We start from the raw sequence: 22,369 nt of genomic DNA, 5'->3' as shown, positions 1-22,369 counted from the left end.
ACTATTGGTTGCACGTTTTGAGTACTAACATTTCTAAGTCCAGGAAGAAAATTTGTCTTGACAGTATGAAGATCCTCAAGCCATGAAACATAATGACTTATCTCCTCGCAGTTTAGTTCAGCCCCGAAGCAGTAGTAGGTCATGTCTACCAAGCGCCGGACATGTTTGCTTGAACCGAAATAAGCTGACAATACAAATTAGTTGTCAACTATTTTTGAATAAACTGTATCAAAGACATAAACATATGCATGCATGGTTGAGAAAAACTCACATAATGGTAGAACTGGAGGCGTTTGCACATCGACCCAGATGTCTATATTACCTTCAATATCATCTTCCGAACGAATATCAAAGGTGATAACCATATCAGGCTCAAATGCATAAGTCTTGCATAGTGCTTGCCAAATTTTGCATTCAAAATGGGTCTATGTGTCTCCATTATATAATTTGACGTTGAAAGTATACCCATGCTCGGTCTTCAAGTAAACTCTCTTTACCTCCATATCATCTATAGCACTAAAACCTATCTTATCCAAGACAAAAATTCTTGCATGGCAGGGGATGCGCTAGTAGAATAGTGAAAATTTAAAATTATAAGTTGAATCAAATGAAGCATAAGTCATGCTTTAAAATTATAAGTTGAAGCAAATGAAGCATAAGTTTTGCATTCAAATAATAATTACCGTTGTGACTTACTATATCCACTTTGAATGTCTCATCCAGCTTGATGCTGAAGCACCTACCATCAATAAGGAAATTTCGGTCGCACAGGCCGCGCTGGTCTTCACAGTGTTCGCACATAATGAAATCTTTTTCGTCGTCGGATGACATTTTCTATGTACATATAGGTGAAACATTAAACACTTATTACTATCTAACATTAATTAATATCTAGCTAATTCAAATATATATTCATCTAACATTTGACATTAATATATCTAACTATATTCATCTCTAACAATTGACATTACTATATATTTAACTTTTCTATCTAATTCATCTAACATTCGACATTAATCTAACATTTATATAAACTAAAAGTATATAAAAAATTAAATAAAGAGAAAACTCATTAACAAATAATATTTTAATTAGATCATCAAATCTCAAATATCTAAATTTTCTTACTAAAAATAAACTAGTTATATTAATTATTCAACTAGTTCAAATCTCATATACCTAAATAAACTAGTTCGATTATTTTCTTACTAAAAATAAACTAGTTATATTAATTATTCAACTAGTTCAAATCTCATATATATACCTAAATAAAGTAGTTCGATTATTTTCTTACTAAAAATAAACTAGTTATATTAATTATTCAACTAGTAAAAAAAATTGTATGTGTATGTGTGTGTACTGCATGTATACGTATACGTGTGTGTGTGTGTATGTATGTGCATGCACAGTACGCCGCGGGGGCGCCGACGCGTACGGGGCAGGGGCAGCGCGCGGTGTACGGGGCGGGGGCGGCGGCGTACGGGGCTGGGGCGGGGGCGCCGGCGGACGGCGCGGCCGGGAGAGACGTACCGGGCGCGGCGCCGCGGCGACGACGACAGACGGCGGTGGGCGACGGGCGACGACGACAGACGGCGGGCGACGGGCGGCGACACGACTACGACGGGATCGAGCGGCGCGCGCGGTTGGAGACGAAGTGGGGGATGAAAACAGAAATTTTCGTAAGTGCTATATATATAGGATGGGCCTTTAGTACCGGTTGATGGCTCCAACCGGTACTAAAGGCCTATTTTCGTCAGGTACTAAAGGCCTATTTTCGCCAGGCCAAGCGGCGCGAAACGAAGCCTTTAGTATCGGTTGGAGCCACCAACCGGTACTAAAGGCCCGACCTTTAGTACCGGTTGGTGGCTCCAACCGGTACTAAAGGCCTAGCGCCGCCACCCCGCGGTGCACAAAGTTTAGTCCCACCTCGCCGGGCGAAGGGCAGCCGCACTGGTTTATAAACCCAGCCGTGGTTACCTCTTTGAACTCCTCTATATAGCAGGCTTGTGGGCCTAACTTCTGTGCGCTGCCCTATGAGTCTGCTGGGCCTTTAGGGCCTGTAATTGCACGCCCGTGGCTTAGCAGGCCCACAGGGCAGCGCCCCAATTTTTTTTATAGTTTTTTCTTTTCTGCTTTATTTTCTTCTATTTATTTCTACGTAGTATTTTGTATAGTTTTTTCTTTTATGTTATATTTATTTTCTTCTATTTATTTCTTCTATGAAAAATAGTAAATATAATTTTTTTCTTTTCTGCTTTATTTTTTCTTCTATTTATTTCTGAGTAGTTTTTTTTCTTTTCTGCTATATTTATTTTCTTTTATTTATTTCTGAGTAGTTTTTTTATATAGGTTTTTTTCTTTTCTGCTATAGTTTTTTTTCTTTTCTGCTATTTTTTCTTTTTTGCTTTATTTATTTTTTTCTATTCATTTATTTGTATATACCATGCCAAGTTGATGGTTAAAACTTGATGGTCAAAGTCTAGAGTTATAAACAAAGTTTAGAAAAATGAAATGCCGAAGTGCAACTAGTTTTTGCCATAACAGAAGAAGTCCGAAGTTGTAATAAATTATTAAAAATAAAAAAGAGGTGCAATACTCATTAATTAGCTTCAAGCCTTTCAGAATAGTGTCGCTTTGAATGGTGCATACTGAACGCAAAAATATAAGAGCATTTAGATCATGATCTTATATTTCTTTACAGTCTGAATTGTCAATATGATCTTATACATCAAAAATACTTTGATTATCAATGATCTTTGTGTGTACAATCTGAATTGTCAATATGAGTCCTCAACGATTTATAAACCGATGAAGATTCATATTGCGGCCACAAATTCTACACATAGAGTAAAATGAAGACCAAGTGCTTGTGATAGTTTGATAAGTAACATATTTAAGGTGGTAAAAGGCTTGTTAGGAGAGCGAGGTGGGACTAAAAACAGCTTGCCATAACCTCATTAGTACCGGTTCGTGGTATGAACCGGCACTAAATGGTGATGGTGGGGCCATAGCCTGACCGCAGGCTGACACAGCCTCTTTAGTACCGGTTCGTGGCATGAACCGGTATTAAAGGTTCGCCACGAACCGGTACTATTGATCGCCGCCACGAACCGACACTAATGTACACATTAGTACCGGCTCAAATTTAAACCGGCACTATTGCGCTTCACATTTAACCTTTTTTCTACTAGTGGGGCGATTAAATACCGGTGTATGAGGGTATTTTGATGGCTGTTTGGAAGACCAGTTTTGGACTCAATACCGTGTAAATTATTATAGGTCTAGTGTGAAGAATTCTTCTCAAAATTTGTGCAGAAGTATTGGATGTAATAACATTTTACTAGCCTAACCCGCGCGGCAGCACACCGCGCTCGATGATCACTCGCAAATGCGCAATCTACTGATTCAAGAGTGGATCAGTGCATATGCTGATTTAATCTCAGAATAATATATAGAGACATTGAAGAAACCGAACATACGATGCTATTGAAATGTTGCAAACGTAGGAATACAAAGGTACAAATTAAAAGTAGCACACTTCAGAAATAAACGAGTTATTTAAACTACATACAGTTCACTGCAAACAGAGAACTGCATATAAAAACACAAGCACACTACATACCCAGAACACTATATCCGGCAAGGTTTACGCTTCAATATTCATCCACTTGGATGAAAATGACCCATGGTGAATTTTGAACGTGCCACGTGCCCTTTGTTTTGGTACCTGGCTGTGTAGAAATGAGTGGTGTGTTCAGTTTTTTGTTTGAATTTTTTTTAAACGTGCGTGGTCTTCATGTTGGTGTGTGTAGCATTTTTTGTTGCATGTGGGCCACCGCGGTCAGTTGACTTTGCCGCCCGAGAATTCTTCTGTCGTACTCCCTCCGGTCCTTTTTACTCTGCATATTAGGTTTGACCGAAGTCAATCTCATCCAACTTTGACCAAGTTTATACATAAAATTATAGACATTGACATAACAACACCAATATCATTCGATTCATCTTGGAATATATTTTCATATTATATTTATTACATATTATAGATGCTAATAATTTCTAATATAAATTTGGTCAAATTTAGCAAAGTTTGACTTTCGGCAAATCCAATGTGCAAAGTAAAAAGGACCGTAGGCAGTACGTGTCCCGCTTTGTGCATGTGCTTTGACTGGCCACCGGGTTGCCTGATTCGTGGATACTTCTCCCATTGTGGGTCCCATTTTGTTGCTTTGTGCAGCTACCACTTTGTAGATTGTTTTTGTGTGTTGCTGAAGGATTAGCACGTATGCATGTTCCTGAGACTACCGGCGGTGCCGCTGTTGCCGGGTATTCTAGAGACCGTTCTGTTGCATCTTTTTTTCTTCCTGCTTCTCGTATTCTCAGAAGCCTATAAATACGTGCTTTGTTACATTTAGCATTCCATCTGCCTTTCGAGTGTCTCCACTTATATAGAAGGTTCATTTCTGTGGCTTGCCGGAACGGTCCCATTGTCCGGGTCGTCCTCCTGGGATTCGTGGTGCCGTTGCTGGTCGCCGTGATGTGCTAGGCCCTCCTGGACAGTGGCGGAGCCAGAACTTTTGTGGAGCCTGGGCAAGTTGAGCCTAAGTGTATAGTCTAGAAATCTAAAATCGGGTATTTGGATAAACAACATATAATACAACATCAAACTTCCCAACCACAAATCCACATTAATAATGAAGTGAAAATATAAACATAATAGTCTAACAAAATATAGTTCAATAGAGTAAATAAATTTGAGAATTGACAACAGAGGCAAACTCACCATGTATCCAACAAAAGTAAAGCTATCCATACCAGTTGTCATTGTGCAATTTCTTCCACCATGATTAAAAGCACCTCTGACTTTCATTTTTGTCAAAAGAAAATCATATAATCATCCTTGCATAAAGACAAACTCGCCATGTTGCCAAAGTCCCAAAAGACACTGATAAAAAATGGATTTGTAACTGGAATTAATTTAGTTGTGAGATGTGAATATATTAAAAATAGAAAGATTGCAAGAATAGAGATGGTTAGATGGAACATATCAAAATTCCCTTAAGCTTCAAGAAATCATTCCCTAAATTTAAGCCATAAGTATATTTGTTCATTGCAAATGACTTTTCAGATGTAAGGAAATCATCAAACACTTCCGTATCAAAACTCTTTCTTCTGAAGGCCTGTAGTAGTAATGTAGTACTCCCTCCGTTTCTAAATATAAGCCTTTTCAAAGATCTTTTGATACAGACTACATACAGATGTATATAGACGTATTTTAGGGTATAGATTCACTTATTTTGCTCTGTATGCAGTCCATATTGAAATCTCTAAAAGGCTTATATTTAGGAACGGAGGGGGACAGGGGTAGTAATTAACACTTTAACTAGTAGCATAGAACGGAGGAGCACGCTGCTGCTGCTACTGTGTTGAGGTTGTACACTCAGTTGATAATATATCATCATCACAAAAACTAACTAAAAGCTTATCTGGCAAGAGCTATTCAGAATTCAGATGCAGCTATTCCACACACGTGATGTTAGGCACGCTGCTGCTGCTGCCACTGTGTACACTTGCACTTGAGATCTTGGTTGCGCTTCAATCCCTAGCCCTAGCAAATTATTCAGAGATGACTAGATGAGGGATCCCTAGACCCTAGCCCTAATTACCATGGAGGATTCTTATTTTCTTAGATTGGAACTGCCAAAGATGAGACAAAGGAGGGAATGAGGGACGAGTAGACCTGCATCGGCGCCGGACGTCCGCTCGCCGCCGGCCGTGCGTAGCCGTCTAGGGCCAGCCGCCAGTACCTGTCGCCCAGTCCCTGCCCTTGCCGCCTGTGAGGAACGAAGAGACGGGGAATCGGAGACATCGATCTGTCTCCGTCGTAGGTATTCCCTCGTCTCATTTGTTTTCCGCCTAGGCTACGAGCCGGTGAAAAAAAAAGACCCAGTTATTTTTTTGCTCGGGTAAAACAAGCTAGCAAACAGGTTTGGCCCATTAAAAATTTGTCGATCGCTGCTATCGTGCAGCCAGCGAGCCCGGGCAACTGCCCAAGGTCGCTGGGCGGTGGCTCCGCCACTGCTCCTGGAGGTGGCGGCGACGTGCAGGGTGGTCCTGCATTCACAGCGGATGCCGCTGCCCGTGGCCAATTGCAGGCCACTGTCAGTCCCTCGCCTGGCCCGCCGACTCTCCATTGACGGCCTTCTCCGGCGCGGCCAAGCGGTTGACATCGCCGCGGAGGACGACGACGCGGGGAAGCGGACGTCGTGGTCGATTCTGTCCAGCTGGTGGTGTGCGCTGCCGTGCTGGGCCAAAAGCTGGCACAAAACGGCTGTGCCGGCAACGCACTGCGGAAGGGCACCAAGCTCCTCAAGGACCGTCTCGATCACAACCATGTCGCGACCATCATGCTCAGGGCCGGCCCTGGGCCAGGGCAGCGGGGGCGACGGCCTGGGGCCCAGCCAAACTAGGGGCCCCGACCCAGTCCATATATATATATGCTTGAGGTACAACCATACAAGTGGAGAACCAACAAGGCCTGAGAGGCCCATCGTGATATGTATGTAGATAAGAAGCCCAAAGAATGCACACGCTGAATTCGTTCCGAATAACGATCGGTTGTAAGTATATGTACGTGTTTGCGCGGAGCCATGGCTGTCAGTTTTTTTTTCCTTTTGACCTTTCCGTGGCTGTTAGTTTGATTGCTTCTTCAATTCTCCAAACCCAATCGATAGCAGTATTCACAAGCTCGGGGCCTATGGCTTCGTTTCCCATCATAAACGGAGGACGGAGCGGCCCAATGCCGTGAAACTCTGCCGCAGGCCGGAGCATTGCAACGGCTGCCGACTGCACCTAGGGCGAGGAAAACCCGAACGAGTGAGGTAATTTATTTTATAAATCGTTCAGCCCTTAATTTTAATCTGATGGATGGAAATTAAGTTGTATTCTTGTTTTTATAACACTTGCACTCTTTGACGAGATAGCTGGTCTTGGTCACGTGGTCTCAACGTTTTGTACTTGGATAGTTGTAGAGCACACCAGTGTTGGAGCACACATTATTGCTGCTAATTTACCCCAAGTTGAGGTGTTCTCCTTTTTGTTTTTACAAATATGTTGCCTAAAACATTTATCTAATTCCGAGAAGAGAACAAGGAGAAAATGAGCACATCAGTTAACTAAATTTTAGAAGGAGATTATGAATAAATTTATTTTTTGGAATCACACTACTTTATAATCTAAAGCAATTAGATGCCAATATTATTGAAGCACCACAACCTATTATTATCATATACTTCCTCCGTAAAGAAATATAAGAGTGTTTAGATCACTACTTTAGTGATCTAAATGCTTCTATATTTCTAAGAGCGTTTAGATCACTAAAGTAGTGACCTACACGCTCTTGTATTTCTTTATAGAGGAAGTACTATTTACAAGGGGAAAATATATCATAGTTTATGGCTTTACCAGATTTTTTTATATCAAAGTATGGAATTCTTTTTTTCCTCCACCGCGGCCGCTGGGCCCACTCATGGAGTCCGCCCTGGGGCCCTCGAAACTCCAGGGCCGGTCCTGATCATGCTATCGTTGGACACGCAACAACAAGAATCGAGGAAACACGACGATCGCCCATTCCCAGCGCCGCCCGCAGGAAGCTCCGACGATGGCTCTACGCGCTTCAATCACGTGGAGAGACCCATCAACGGACCGTCCGACGACGCGTGGGTGTAGTCGCGCGCCGCCTGCCCTCAAGGAACAACACGTACGGAGTCCAGAGCTCCCGGGGAGCATGCCTTCACCAAGTGCCTGGGCGGCCTGGTCAGCGTTGTCATGCAGAAGGTGATCCGCCGCCTCTGGCCGGCGTCATTGCTGTAGGAAACTGACGCCTCGGGTAGGTTCGCGCCAACCGACGTGAGGAGGTGCTCCGGCTCATGTCGCTCGGTTGTTTCCTCCTGCCTTGCCGCCTTGTGTGCGTGCTTGCGGTTTGCGCATGAGCCCGCTATTGCGTTGCGTGTGGGCGTGGCTTGCATGATACTGCTGCTGCGTGTGTCTGCTAGCTGGGTGCTAGATTTATTCATTTGATACTTCCGTGTTCTATTTGAAGTGTTTAATCTCCGGTTGACCTTCTGGTAATCATTTGCTAAAAAGGCTGACGTTATATTTAGTAGTACTCCTACTATTTAGATTAGACTGTACAGCAACAGTGAATGTAGGATCGGAGCCGGCTGCTCGCCGGCAATGACGGCAACATAAACGCAATCCGCCCTTGCTATGGCGACCAAGCCAGGATGCACTGGGAGATGCAGTTGGGTACGTCGATCGTTCATGCTGCCGATCTGGCCAACGACGTCTGCGTCTGGTTCATCTACAACCAGGCTCTAGCTGATGGTGAGTTCCTCGACGTCTGGGCTGATCTAATGACCAGCTCTCTACGTACGCACGTGAAGTAATAGCTGCGAGAAAATAATACTATACGTGGTAGAGTAGGGTAGAACGGAGGATGCTTGGGGACTCCAGTAATCAGGGCATTTCCAGCCGCGACTCCAAGAAGGCCCTCCAAGCGTTTTTTTGTCCGCCGGTGTCAAAAAATCGGCCCAGTCGCGCCTCCAAGAGCCCAGTTTTCGCCGGCGCCAAAAAATCGGCCCAGTCGCGCCTCCAAGAGCTCAGTTTTCGCCGGCTCGGTCCGAAATTGGCGCCGGCGGACCCAACCCGAACCCGGCGTGCTGGGGGTCGCTCGGGGGCGCCGGGCGAATCGTTTTTGGCGCGAAGAGCCACGGGCCCGCCGCGTCAGCGACTCTACTCTCTTCTCGCCCCTTCGTCGTCCTCATCGCCTCGTTTTTCGCGGCGAATCAATGCCAAAGCTGGCGTGCGCTGCCGCGCCGGTCAGCCTCCATTGATGCCTCACGGGCGGCGCAGTGAAGGCTGGGCGACGCGTCCCTCGGCCGCCACGCAAACACGCCACGCGTAGCACGCCGGCCAAGCCTACCACGCGGCGTCTCCGCCTATAAAAGCCGACTGCAAGCGCGCCGGAGAGACTCACCCCGATCATCCACTGACGACGCGCTCATTTCTCCCCCTTTCCTCCTCTCGCCGTCACCAGTTAAGAAAGCATGGCTGAGCGTTTCCCAGGCGACGGCACGGCGGCGAACGGATTCGGGCGCCGTCATCTGCACGAGGACGAGGCTCGCCTCCTTTTCGAGGCCGAGTACCCGGTCCCGCCGGACATGCGGGTGCCCGGGGCCTGGAGGATCAGCGCCGGTGGCGTGCCGGTGCCCCCGATACCCACCGACGCGGCGCGGCCTGCGGAGATCGCACGCATCCGCTCGTCCCTGCCGCGTGCGGCGAGGGAGGGGCCCCGGTACGTCCCCGACAGCCCAATCTGGGAGCGTCGGGCCCTGGAGGAGATCGCCGCCCGCAAACGTGGGCGCGAGAACGAGGACGGTGTCGTCGTCCTCGATAGCGACGACGACGACGCCCCCGGACCGTCCAACCCGCCGCGCCAACCGGGGGAGGGATGCATCAAGGACAGCGGAGGCGTAGGCAGGGGCGACGACGACGACGACGACGGCGGCGGCGGCGGTGACTACACGCGGTTCTACAGCCTCCTCGGCATGTAGAACTGCGTGGGCGGGCGGCGGGGTAGCCCACGGTAGTTTTTTTCTTTTTTTATAAAATATGTTTAAATTTAAACGAACTCGCCCGTATTTGCGTTATGTTTGCGCCGAATTTGAACATTTTAAAAACCCGTGGGGGGCCGCGACTGGGTGGCATCATGCCCCCAATGCACGGTTTAGCGTCGGTGCGGCCCCAGGGGCGATTTTTTGCCCCTCCTGAGGGGCCAATGGCTGGAGATGCCCTCAGGTGGGCACCCCACATGCGCCTTTCTCAGTCTTTTTTTATTCTCTCAGTCGCATGCACGTAGTCACACCGAGATTCATGCCCTGGGAAAATATGACAAGGCTAAAGAAAGATGGCGAGTTGGGATTCAGAGGTGTGCATTCTTTCAACGTCGCCATGCTAGCAAGGAAGCCCGGAGAATTCTAAATTCTAAAGAATCACACATCCTTCTGTCAACATTATGTATCAACGACGGCGCAGTTCATGTCAACACATCCTTCCGTTTTTTCCTCCCTTTTTATTACAATTCCTATTTGCCACTTTCTTTTCTTTTTTGTCACGATTTAAAGTTTTTGTCGAAGGGTAAATCTGTCCAATGGGAATGGGATACGTGAATTAGTAGGGCATATGGCTGGGTACGTTTGTTAGGTGGGCTTAGCGGTTTTGTATGGCATGAACAATATTCTCTTTGCATGGTTGCTGCATGTGATTTGACCACGTGACCGGGTTGATTGCTTTGATTGAATTCTTGGCAGTTTGCATGGGATGGCGGTGTTCAGGATTTGCTTGCATGCGAGTTGTGTATGTTGTCTTCTGTTTTTTTTCTTCAATCGTGATTTTCGTGGCCGGTTGTGTGGATAGGTGAAGCAAATTTTTTGGTGTATATACATGTGTTGGCTGTTAGAGGCACAGTTAGCCAAATTTGTGATCAAAATCCAAAATCCAAATATATGGCAGTTCATGTGCGACATTGAACTGAGACTTGATCAACTGGACGAATTTTACATGCATTGTCTATGTATTCCTACGGCTTGATATGCAGATATTGTAATGTTCTACTAAAAAGTATACACACAAAGGAGAGGTGACCAACCTAGATGCAATGGCCAGAAACAAGGCCTCATCTTACAAAAATTGTTCATCTGTGGTAGATATCTACTTCTCCTTTTTTGATCATACATAATAAGTTGTCGCAAGTAATAGCATCCTCAAGGATTTACTTCGAAGAGTACAACTTGGTGAATCTAATTAGATGTTGTAGCATCGAGTTTTTTTACTCTTTTGAATAAAAAAATGATACTTCCTCTGTGAAGTACGAAATCTTGGCCATAAGAGGGAGCATAATGTAGGAATAGTACGAGATCTTGACCAGATAGGTGATATATGTATGTATAATGAACTAGGAGTATTTCTTTTAGCTATTTGTAATGGAAGAAGTATGAAATCTTGGCTACATAGTTGAGATCTGCATTGAAGTATGTCTTTTTGCTAACTATAAATAGTTTTTCCAACTGACTTTTAGCAACTTTTCGACCATAAGTTGTTTTTTGTAGTATGTGAAATTGTCGTTGTCAAATGAAAATGAATTGCATAGTGGTTTGGCAGAGGGTGCCCCTCCGTATGTACCCACAACGTCCATTTACTGAAGATCGTATCATCAGTTACACGGGTGGACGCCCATCAATGGGACGACCGGAACATGTTGCAAAAGCTCCTTATCATTTCATTATTGTTACTAATCCTGCGGGGGGTTACACTAGGATGATTTGATTTCAAACTCCGATGTCACTTACACTCCATCTTGCCAAAATAGAGCTATCTCATGTCGTCGGTCGCTGCCAGTTAGATCATGTTTGGACTGTGGTATCTTGTGTGTGTCTTGCCACCGTAGGGATTTCTGTCGTGTCTGTTTCTTTTCAGTAGAACCATGTTCAGTGAAAATAAGAGAACTCTCTCCAGAATGTAGTACTATCCCTTTTTCATTTTACCTGTACGTTATATGTAAGGTAGTTATGAATGAAAGCTTTTCCCCCTTATTTGCCTTCTGATATAAATTGTATTCATGCAAAAAATTCCAATGCCGACAATACGTCCTTCTCAACGGGCGCGGCATGCCGCCGCGCGGGGTTCGCTAGTAGATAAGCTAGAAGTACCTGCATCCACAGTTATTACGCACATGAGCATCGAGAAGCACACAAAGATAGCCTTAAATTCAGAAATTGTTAAACGCATGAGCACACATACCATCTACCTCCACGACATACCCAGACACCGCTCGATTTCACCCCACCCCGGCTGAGTCGACACTAATGACCGCACCCACGTTTAGCAGCGACAGTAAGTAAAGGGGCATTTTTACTGCTTAGAAGCATTTGAACAAATACAAGTTTTGCAAAATTATTATAAACAAAGCGACATCATGCATGCCTGTAGAAGTGTAGATAGCCTCCTATCTGCAAGCAATATTTTGCATCACCCTACAGAAATTTGTCCACACACACACATTTAGCAAAAGAATAAATTAAGCTATAAGATTGTAGGCAGAAATGTAATCTAGCTGTACTCTGACTCTTCAGTAAACATTTCGGGTTTGAAGGAATAATAGACAAAGGACGTTGCTCACTGGGAGGCTCCACCGATTCAATTTAAACAGTGAAGTCGTAGTACTGAATAGTGAACACATAAACATTCAAGTTTGCTGAATAACTAAATCTGGATGGCAGGCGAAACAAGAGAAATATCCAACACACTATAACGCAGATATTCCTACAGACAAATCGAACACATCACCGCAGCTATCAGCATCCTGTATTTTGGCATAGCAGCATGTGACATCCCTCTTCCGTTGTGAGCGGGATGCGTATGTGACCGCATATGGCACATGTGACGCACATCTCTGTTGTGAGCGAGCTGCAGAATTGCTTCGGCAGCAGCATCACCACTCCCGCCTCTTCCGTGCTGGCTTGTCCATCGCTGGTTGTTGAAGCCGTCTGCCTGCCTAGGAGGAGCGCCGCCTTGAACCACATGAGGCAGAAACATGAGACAACATCGTCCAAACCGGCGGACGACCTGCGCGCTCTAGCCATCCGCGCCGCCGTGAGGCAGCACATCGGGGAACATCATCGACCTCGGGGACGTGTGCTGGTAAACGGGGTCACATGCGAGGGTTGTGGCTTCCTTGGGCGGTGCTCGCGGGGGAGGTGCCGAGGTTCTGCTGTCGAGGCTGTAGCAGGGCGTCGCTGCTGGAAGACGACTTCAACTCTGAAGCAGCTAGCTGCAAGTGGCCGCGGCTGTTAGTGAGATGGGGGTGGGAGAGGACAGGAGACAAACCTGCTTGGTCCGGCGGGAAATGCTGTGTATCTTCGCCGCCCTGGATTTGGACACCGCCGCGCCATACTGTCTGGACCCGGCCGCCGCCGCGTCGTCGCTGGAGTGACTGGCTAGGAGGGGGTGGCATAGCCGGGGCGGAAGGAGGCGCGGCTGCTGCATGCATCACCATGGCGTCTGCGCGCAACAGACATGGGGGAACGAACAATCGGGACTCCGGCGAGACAGAGGCCGGCGGCAATATCTAGAGACGGGTGTGGAGATGTGGGGGGTTATAGCTGGGTAGAGCGGTGCGGTGAGACACGGTGGGCGGCGGGTGGCGACACAGGATTGGCCTGGAAAGCGTGGCCAAAGCGGCACCGAGAATAACCAAAAGCAACAGCGGCCAGAACCGAAAGCGACACAACGACTAACCAACAGCGGCGCGAACCGAAAGCGACACATCGATTGGGCAACAGCGGCCGGGACACAAACCGACGACCAATCGAGATACGAAGAAGCATCGGAGCACAGCGCACAAATTCCATCGTGATAGCCTGGCCCACATGCAGTACAACCACGCCAGCCTACCCACATCCAATCGAAAATGCTAAAGCAACCAAACGAACCATCACACCAGTTCAAAAAATTTTGAACGAAACTCTAAACACACATGCCGTTTCTACACAGCCCTGTACCAAAAAAATACCACGCGCCACATACACGATTCACCATGGGTCATTTTCAAACAAGTGTATCAATCTCAGGGCGAAAACCTTGCCGGATATAGAGGCTTGGGTATATTGTGGGATGGAGATGGTACTTTCTTCGTTTCTAAATATAAGTCTTTTTAGAGATTACAATATGGACTTTCTAAAAAGCAAAATAAGTGAGTCTGCACTCTAAAATATGTCTATATACATTCAAACGTAGTCCGTATTGAAATATGTAAAAAGACTTATATTTAGATTACTTAAATCTCAACATGCCTCATTGGTGCAGAACATCCCGCGGCAGAGTTTCTCGCCATCGCTGCGGCAAGCTAGTGCACAGCAGCTGTACGTTCGTGTTCCTTGACGTTTACAAAGGAGGACGAGCAATTAATTAGCAAGTGGGCAATGGAATATGAATGACAAAATTAACTCTGCCCCAGTGTAAGAAACTAGGAATATGGATGACCAAAAAATGTCTAGGCGAAAAAATAAAGCCGGCCAGTTGATAATATAGGATTAAAAGGGCAAGCGTACATTTCTCTATTAGACGACACACCGTAATATGTGATTGCCGGCCATGCCATGATATTGAAAAGCTAGCACTAGACAGAACTTTTATTTGGAAGTACCCTAGATAATAATGGCACACAGTCTCTTCTTCGTCTACGGTGTACCATGCAAACATCAAACAAGCATCAGAGGGAACATCCGGAAGCTCCTGACATAGTTTGCCAACTCCAGTTGAATGCGAGAAGGTTCCTACCATCATATCAGTGTGAAGCATCTTTTCTCTAACTCTCTTCTCCTCCTCTTTCTCAAGCCTTTTCGATTCTATGATGCTGCCAATGGCAAAGGAAAAATTAAGCGAAACCTGATATTATCAGCATAAGTCTAGTAAAATAAACTAAGATAAAGGACCAAACCATTTCCATCTTAGTAATTGCAAAGAGAAAAAAGGTAAGTTACAATACATCACCATGTATAATTTCAGTGCAGTTAAAATAATAAAGCACCCAATTTGTAACATGTTGAGCTACCAAAATATGATTTAATTCATATCATTTTGACAAATGAATAGATATTGCCGAACAAACAGAGTCTATGAGGGTTGGCGAGTAAGGGAACTAACCGAATCCGACCATCACACAAACATTTACCTTAGATTTTTAAAGGGGGTATCAATGACTCATGTTACATAGACTAATGTTTTGATGCAACCAGCAGTGACAAATCAAATGATAGGCAAAATAGCATCTACAGGATCGATGAACCAGTAAGATAAGGGGTGATGGACCTTGTTAGCGGCAGAGGCATGACGGTGGAACCAGGCGTGTCCGCTGTCCTTCATGGACTAGGTGGCAGGGCAGACCTGCTTGGGCATCAAGGGGGTCGTCGGTGTGGATCCTCGGTTGGAGAAGGCGAGAAGGAACAGTGACCGGGATGCCACGACTCCTCCTGCTGCGGGGGACGACGAATCTGGTGCACGGGGACCTCGCCCCAGTGCTCGTCGGCGTGGATCTGGTTCTGCCTTCCGGTCACTAGCTCACGGCAGGGAGGGGTGGCGGCACGCTTGCGGTAGTGGTACCTGGCGTGGAAGACAAGGGGAAGGGGCTGCCGGATGCAACCTGCACCAGCTCCACCACCATCTCCTTGCTCCAGGCCGGCGTCGATTTGGCAGGGGCGACTTTTGAGGCGACTTTCGAGAGAAGGGGATCAGGGGAGAAGGGACTGGCGGCGGCGAAAATGCCTAAGACTAGGCACAATAGAGAGTAACATACACTAGTAACAGACACATATTTTTAGATTATGTTACTATCTTGATAGTTGATAGTAACTTAAGTGTAGTAACATGCAAAGATTTATTTAGTAGGTTATAGACTCATATTGCATTGGGACATGTGATGTTACAGTAACTAGTTAAGTTACTACAACTACCTCTCTCCTCATTAATTTATTGCCACATAAGCAAAATTGTTAAATTGAACTCAATATTACTGCTGAAGTTACTACCACTATGACTAGTCTAATGGAGGCCATGCCCCAAGCAGGACTTTATCCAGAGCGTCCATATCTGTTTGGGATCAGAGCCTCCCCTCTATTGCCGGACACTGTCCCCTTGTAGACGCCGGTTGCCCGTGTATTCAGCTCTTCGTAGGCTTGCAGCTAGCGAATCTAGACTAGCGCATGCCACTGACCGGTTTTCCTCTGCACACATCCGCTGGTACCCCATGCGCTACTGCAAACTCGTTGACAAGACATAATCAATTATTTTCCAAAGAGACCAATCCAGCTCAATTAGTGATATGTTATCTTAGTTTTTGCCATCTGGTGACCGATGTTCGACCGTGGAGGATGAACTGCACTTGTACTGAACATGGGTCTAACTAACGATTTTTTTGGGCTTACAATCAGGCCGAGTAGTTTGTATTTAAAAGAACTTGTTAGTGATCGGTTGTTTTTCATCTATTGTGTTTAGTAAATCCTGCATCAGGAAGTAGGCAAACTGCATTTTTTATTTACAAACATTTTTTATATGCCACGGAAACTCATTAAATAATCTCATATATAAAAATTACCGTGGAGAATTTTCTGAATACGAATACTCCCTCCTTTCCAATTTATATGGCTCATCTAAACAAATGTTTTTCTGTTTTATTAGTCTCAATTCCATAACTATCATCATAAGTTTACATTTTGAGGGGCGGTAAATCATTGCATGCAATTATCAAAGAGAAGACTCCCCAATATAATATGTACTAGATGTGCTTCGTCCTTTAGTAGTCATGCATGCATGCATTTTAATTAATACATTAGCAAAAATGACTTTTGAGAAAAACAAGCATACTAATTAAATATTTTTGCAAACTACAAAAGTATTCCATTTTGGTTAGATATGTTTTTTTCAAGTAATTACCACACAAATAGCAACCCGAACGAGGCAATCTTAATTAAGGAGATCGTGATTTTTGTTAACACTGACGTACTAGTGTGGTACAGCGGCGTGGGCATGATTTATCTACAAGTCATTTTTGAATCTGGCCCCACTAGCCATTGAAGTGGCATGGCCCGGTCATGTCAACTGTCCACAGTTCATCTGTCACGCACGATCCAATTCGAAACAAGAACAAGCACCGGACTGGACGAGCGGACCTTGAATACAAAGCCCGTTCAACAGAGTAGAGTTGCAGTTGTGCCATCGGTGTACTCCTAGAGGCGCTAGCACCTAAACCTGCTGCTCAAACGTGGGGAGCAGGCTGCCGACAGGAACGGATCACGAGGCCACACCGAACGGCTGAGATAACCCAACCCGAGGTGCTCAGCCTCCAAATATTCGCTCTCAGCTCGTTTTTGGGAGAGAAGGGAGAGGGGGAAGGAGACCCTGCCGATCTCTTTCCCTTGTCACTGCGAAGTGGGTCCATGCCAAAATATGGCACGGGACACCAAATGAAAGCGCGCCAACGCCACCTCTTTCCCTTGCTTCTTAATTTTTTTGATATGGGCCGAGATAAATACACTCATGATCACTATAGTAGCGATGAAAGCAAGATACGGTCACTGAACTTTGGAATACGCTCGATACGGTCACTAAATACGATGTGACATGAAAATACGGTCACTGTAGCACGTACACGATGGATACAACGTGGTTGACCACATGTTGACCAGTCGTTAAGGTCATACGTCCATTTTGCATCATGCTTTTATATCGATATTTATTGCATTATGGGTTGTTATTACACATTATGTTATAATACTTATGCCTATTCTCTCTTATTTTACAAGGTTTACATAAAAAGGAAGAATGCCGGCAGCTGAGATTCTGGGCTGAAAAATGAACAAATATTAGAGACCTATTCTGCACAGCTCCAAAAGTCCTGAAACTTCACAGAAGTCATTTTCAGAATATATAAAAAATACTGAGCGCAAAAAGTTCACCAGGGGGCCACACCCTGCCCACGAGGGTGGGGGGCGCGCCCTACCCCCATGGGCGCGCCCCCTACCTCGTGGGCCCCCTGGTGGCTCTCCGTTGTCCATCTTCTGCTATATGGAGTCTTTCGATGAGGAAAAAATAATAAGCCATCTTTCCGGACGAGACTCTGCCGCCATGAGGCGGAACCTTGGCGGAACCAATCTAGGGCTCTGGCGGAACTGTTCTGCCGGGGAAACTTCCCTCCGGGATGGGGAAATCAACGTCATCGTCATCACCAACGATCCTCTCATCGGGAGGGGGTCAATCTCCATCTACATCTTCACCAGCACCATCTCCTCTCAAACCCTAGTTCCAATTCTTGTCTCTAAGTCTGGGATTGGTACCTGTGGGTTGCTAGTAGTGTTAATTACTCCTTGTAGTTGATGCTAGTTGGTTTATTTGGTAGAAGATCATATGTTCAGATCCTATATGCATATTAATACCCCTCTGATTATGAACATGCGTATGATTTATGAGTAGTTACGTTTGTTCCTGAGGACATGGAAGAAGTCTTGCTATAAGTAGTTATGTGAATTTGGTATTTGTTCGATATATTGATGAGATGTATGTTTTTTTTCCTCTAGTGGTGTCATGTGAATGTCGACTACATGACACTTCACCATTGTTTGGGCCTAGGGGAAGGAAATTGGGAAGTAATAAGTAGATGATGGGTTGCTAGAGTGACAGAAGCTGAAACCCTAGTTTATGCGTTGCTTCTTAAGAGGCTGATTTGGATCCATATGTTTCATGCTATGGTTACGTTTACGTTAATACTTCTTTTATAGTTGCAGATGCTTGCAAGAGTGGTTAATCATAAGTGGGATGCTTGTCCAAGTAAGGGCAGTATCCAAGCACCGGTCCACCCACATACCAAATTATCAAAGTACCGAACGTGAATCATATGACCGTGATGAAAACTAGCTTGACGATAATTCCCATGTGTCCTCGGAAGAGCTTTTCTTTATACAAGAATTTTTTCAGGCTTGTCATTTTCTACAAAAAGGATTGGGCCACCTTGCTGCACTTTATTTACTTTTGTTACTTGTTGCTCGTTACTCCCTCCGGTCCTTTTTTTTTTGCGCGTAACTTTTTCCTGTTTTTCCCTTATTAGTCTGCGCATTGCCCTTTTCTATTGCTACTTTCCAACTGTACCCCGCTGAAACAGTAGTAATTAGGCTCGTAGTAGAGGAGCGCCAACCAATCAATACTGCATGCAGCAGTCCCATGTTGCGCGCGTGGGGGAGAGAAGGCGAGACCCAAGCCACCGCCCAATGGACTGCATGCAGCAGTTGACAGAGTTCGGCACTTTCCATGCACGCTGAAGGGTAAAACCGTCCAAAACACACCCCATCCATGCCTTCCTTGGTATCCGGGATACTCCTTATGCGCAGGGAAAAAAAGGACCGGAGGGAGTACCAATTATCTTATCACAAAACTATCTGTTTTCTATAATTTCGGTGCTTGCAGAGAATACCTTACTGAAAACCGCTTATCATTTCCTTCTACTCCTCGTTGGGTTCGACACTCTTACTTATCGAAAGGACTACGATAGATCACCTATACTTGTGGGTCATCAAGACTCTTTTCTGGCGCCGTTGCCGGGGAGTGAAGCGCCTTTGGTAGGTGGAATTTTGTAAGGAAAAATTTATATAGTGTGCTGAAATTTACTGTCACTTGTTACTATGGAAAGTAATCCTCTGAGGGGCTTGTTCGAGGTATCTTCACCCCGACTAGAAGAGCAAAAAGTTGCTCCTCAACCTACTGAACCTACTGAAAATGAAAATGTCTACTTTGAGATTTCTTCGGGTATGATAGAAAAACTGTTAGCTAATCCTTTTGCAGGAGACGGAACAATGCATCCTGATGAGCACCTAATATATGTGGATGAAGTTTGTGGATTATTTAAGCTTGCAGGTGTGCCCGATGATGTTATTAAGAAGAAGGTCTTCCCTTTATCTTTGAAGGGAGATGCATTGACATGGTATAGGCTATGTGATGATATGGGATCATGGAACTACAAACGATTGAAATTGGAATTTCATCAGAAGTTTTATCCTATGCATCTTGTTCATCATGATCGCAATTATATATATAATTTTTGGCCTCGCGAAGGAGAAAGCATCGCTCAAGCTTGGGGGAGGCTTAAATCAATGTTATATTCATGCCCCAATCATGAGCTCTCAAGAGAAATGATTATTCAAAATTTATATGCTCGGCTTTCTGATAACAACCGCACCATGCTCGATACTTCTTGTGCTGGCTCTTTTATAAGACTATTGAATTCAAATGGGATTTATTGGAAAGAATTAAACACAACTCTGAAGATTGGGACCTCGACGAAGTTAAGGAGTCAGATATGACACCTAAGTTTGATGTGTTAAATCTTTTATGGACACCGATGTTTTCCGTAAATTTAGCACTAAATATGGACTTGACTCTGAAATAGTAGCTTCTTTGTGTGATTCTCTTGCTACTCATATTGATCTCCCTAAAGAGAAGTGGTTTAAATATCATCCTCCCATAGAAGTAAAAGTAGCTGCACCTATTAAAGTTGAAGAAAAGACTGTCACTTATAATGATCCTATTGTTCCTACTGCTTATGTTGAGAAACCACCTTTTCCTGTTAGGATAAAAGATCATGCTAAAGCTTCAACTGTGGTCGTAAAAGCAATATTAGAACCTAGACACCTCCTGAGCAATTTAAAGTTGAACCTAATATTGCTATTTTTAAAGATCTCTTGTCTGATAATATTGATGGACATGTTATTCATTTCTGTGATGAGACTGCTAGAATTGCTAAACCTTGTGCTAAAGATAAAATAGACCTGTGGTAGGCATGCCTGTTATTTCTGTTAAAATAGGAGATCATTGTTATCATGTCTTGTGTGATATGGGTGCTAGTGCTAGTGCAATACCTATTGACTTATACAAAGAAATTATGCATGATATTGCACCTTCTGAGTTAGAAGAAATTGATGTCACCATTAAACTTGCCAATAGAGATACTATTTCACCAATGGGAATTGTTAGAGATGTTGAAGTCTTGTGTGGGAAAACTAAATATCCTGCTGATTTTCTTGTTCTTGGTTCCCCACAAGATAGCTTTTGTCCCATTATATTTGGTAGACCCTTCTTGAACACAGTTAATGCTAAGATAGATTGCGAAAATGATGTTGTTACTATTGGTTTAGGTGATATGTCTCATGAGTTTAATTTTTCTAAATTTTGTATACAACACCGTGAAGAGGAATTGCCTAGTAAAGATGAAATTATTGGTCTTGCTTCTATTGTCGTGCCTCCTAGTGATCCTTTAGAACAATATTTGCTAGACCATGAAAATGACATGTTTATGAATGAAAGAAGGGAAATAGATGAAGTGTTCTTTAAACAGGAACCCATCCTGAAACACAATTTGCTTGTCGAAATCCTAGGGGATCCTCCTCCACCCAAGGGTGATCCCGTGTTTGAGCTCAAACCGTTACCTGATACTCTTAAATATGCTTATCTTGATGAGAAAAAGATATATCCTGTTATTATTAGTGCTAACCTTTCAGAGCATGAAGAAGAGAGATTATTGAAAACTCTGAAGAAGCACCGTGCTGCTATTGGATATACTCTCGATGATCTTAAGGGCATTAGTCCCACACTATGTCAACACAAAATAAATTTGGAGAAAGATGCCAAACCAGTTCGTGATCACCAACAACGGCTGAATCCTAAGATGAAAGAAGTGGTAAGAAAGGAAATACAAAAGCTCCTTGAGGCAGGTATAATTTATCCCGTTGCTGATAGTCAGTGGGTAAGTCCTGTCCATTGTATCCCACAAAAGGGAGGTATTACTGTCGTTCCTAATGATAAAGATGAATTGATTCCGCAAAGAATTATTACAGGTTATAGGATGGTAATTGATTTCCATAAATTAAATAAGGCTACTAAAAAGATCATTACCCCTTATCTTTTATTGATCAAATGCTAGAAAGATTATCCAAACATACACATTTTTTCTTTCTAGATGGTTATTCTGGTTTCTCTCAAATACCTGTGTCAGCTGATGATCAATCTAAGACCACTTTTATTTGCCCGTTCGGTAGTTTTGCTTATAGACGTATGCCTTTTGGTTTATGTAATGCACCTTCTACCTTCCAAAGATGCATGATGGCTATATTCTCTGACTTTTGTGAAAAGATTTGTGAGATTTTCATGGACGATTTCTCCGTCTATGGATCCTATTTTGATGATTGCTTAAGCAACCTTGATCGAGTTTTGTAGAGATGTGAAGAAACTAACCTTGTCTTGAATTGGGAGAAATGCCACTTTATGGTTAATGAAGGTATTGTCTTAGGGCATAAAGTTTCTGAAAGAGGAATTGAAGTTGATAAAGCTAAGGTTGATGCTATTTAAAAGATGCCATGTCCCAAGGACATCAAAGGTATAAGAAGTTTCCTTGGTCACGCCGGTTTTTATAGGAGGTTCATTAAGGACTTCTCAAAAATTTCTCGGCCTCTGACTAATTTATTACAAAAAGATATACCATTTGTTTTTGATGATGATTGCGTAGAAGCATTTGAAATACTTAATAAAGCATTGATCTATGCACCTATTGTTCAACCACCTGATTGGAATTTACCTTTTGAAATTATGTGTGATGCTAGTGATTATGCTGTAGGTGTTGTTCTATGGCAAAGAGTTGATAAGAAATTAAATGTTATTCAATATGCTAGTAAAACTCTAGACAATGCTCAGAGAAATTATGCTACTACTGAAAAAG

At 44.1% G+C, this 22,369-nt stretch overlaps 1 protein-coding gene across 1 annotated transcript in view; it reads right to left on the bottom strand.

Moving 5' to 3' along the window:
• Positions 1-22,369, bottom strand: part of LOC125519466 (G-type lectin S-receptor-like serine/threonine-protein kinase SRK) — an 87,041-nt gene that overhangs the window by 34,684 nt on the left and 29,988 nt on the right. Inside the window, exon 4 of the mRNA XM_048684265.1 lies at positions 6,632-6,651. Within this exon, the coding sequence (XP_048540222.1) occupies positions 6,632-6,651 (20 nt within the window). The remainder of the gene's footprint in view (positions 1-6,631; positions 6,652-22,369) is intronic.

This window comes from Triticum urartu, chromosome 7 (genome assembly GCF_003073215.2).
Source record: "Triticum urartu cultivar G1812 chromosome 7, Tu2.1, whole genome shotgun sequence".
In the NCBI taxonomy this organism is placed as follows: Eukaryota; Viridiplantae; Streptophyta; class Magnoliopsida; order Poales; family Poaceae; genus Triticum; species Triticum urartu.
Note: the sequence above shows the minus strand (reverse complement) of the source record. Positions and strands in the feature narration are given on the sequence as shown.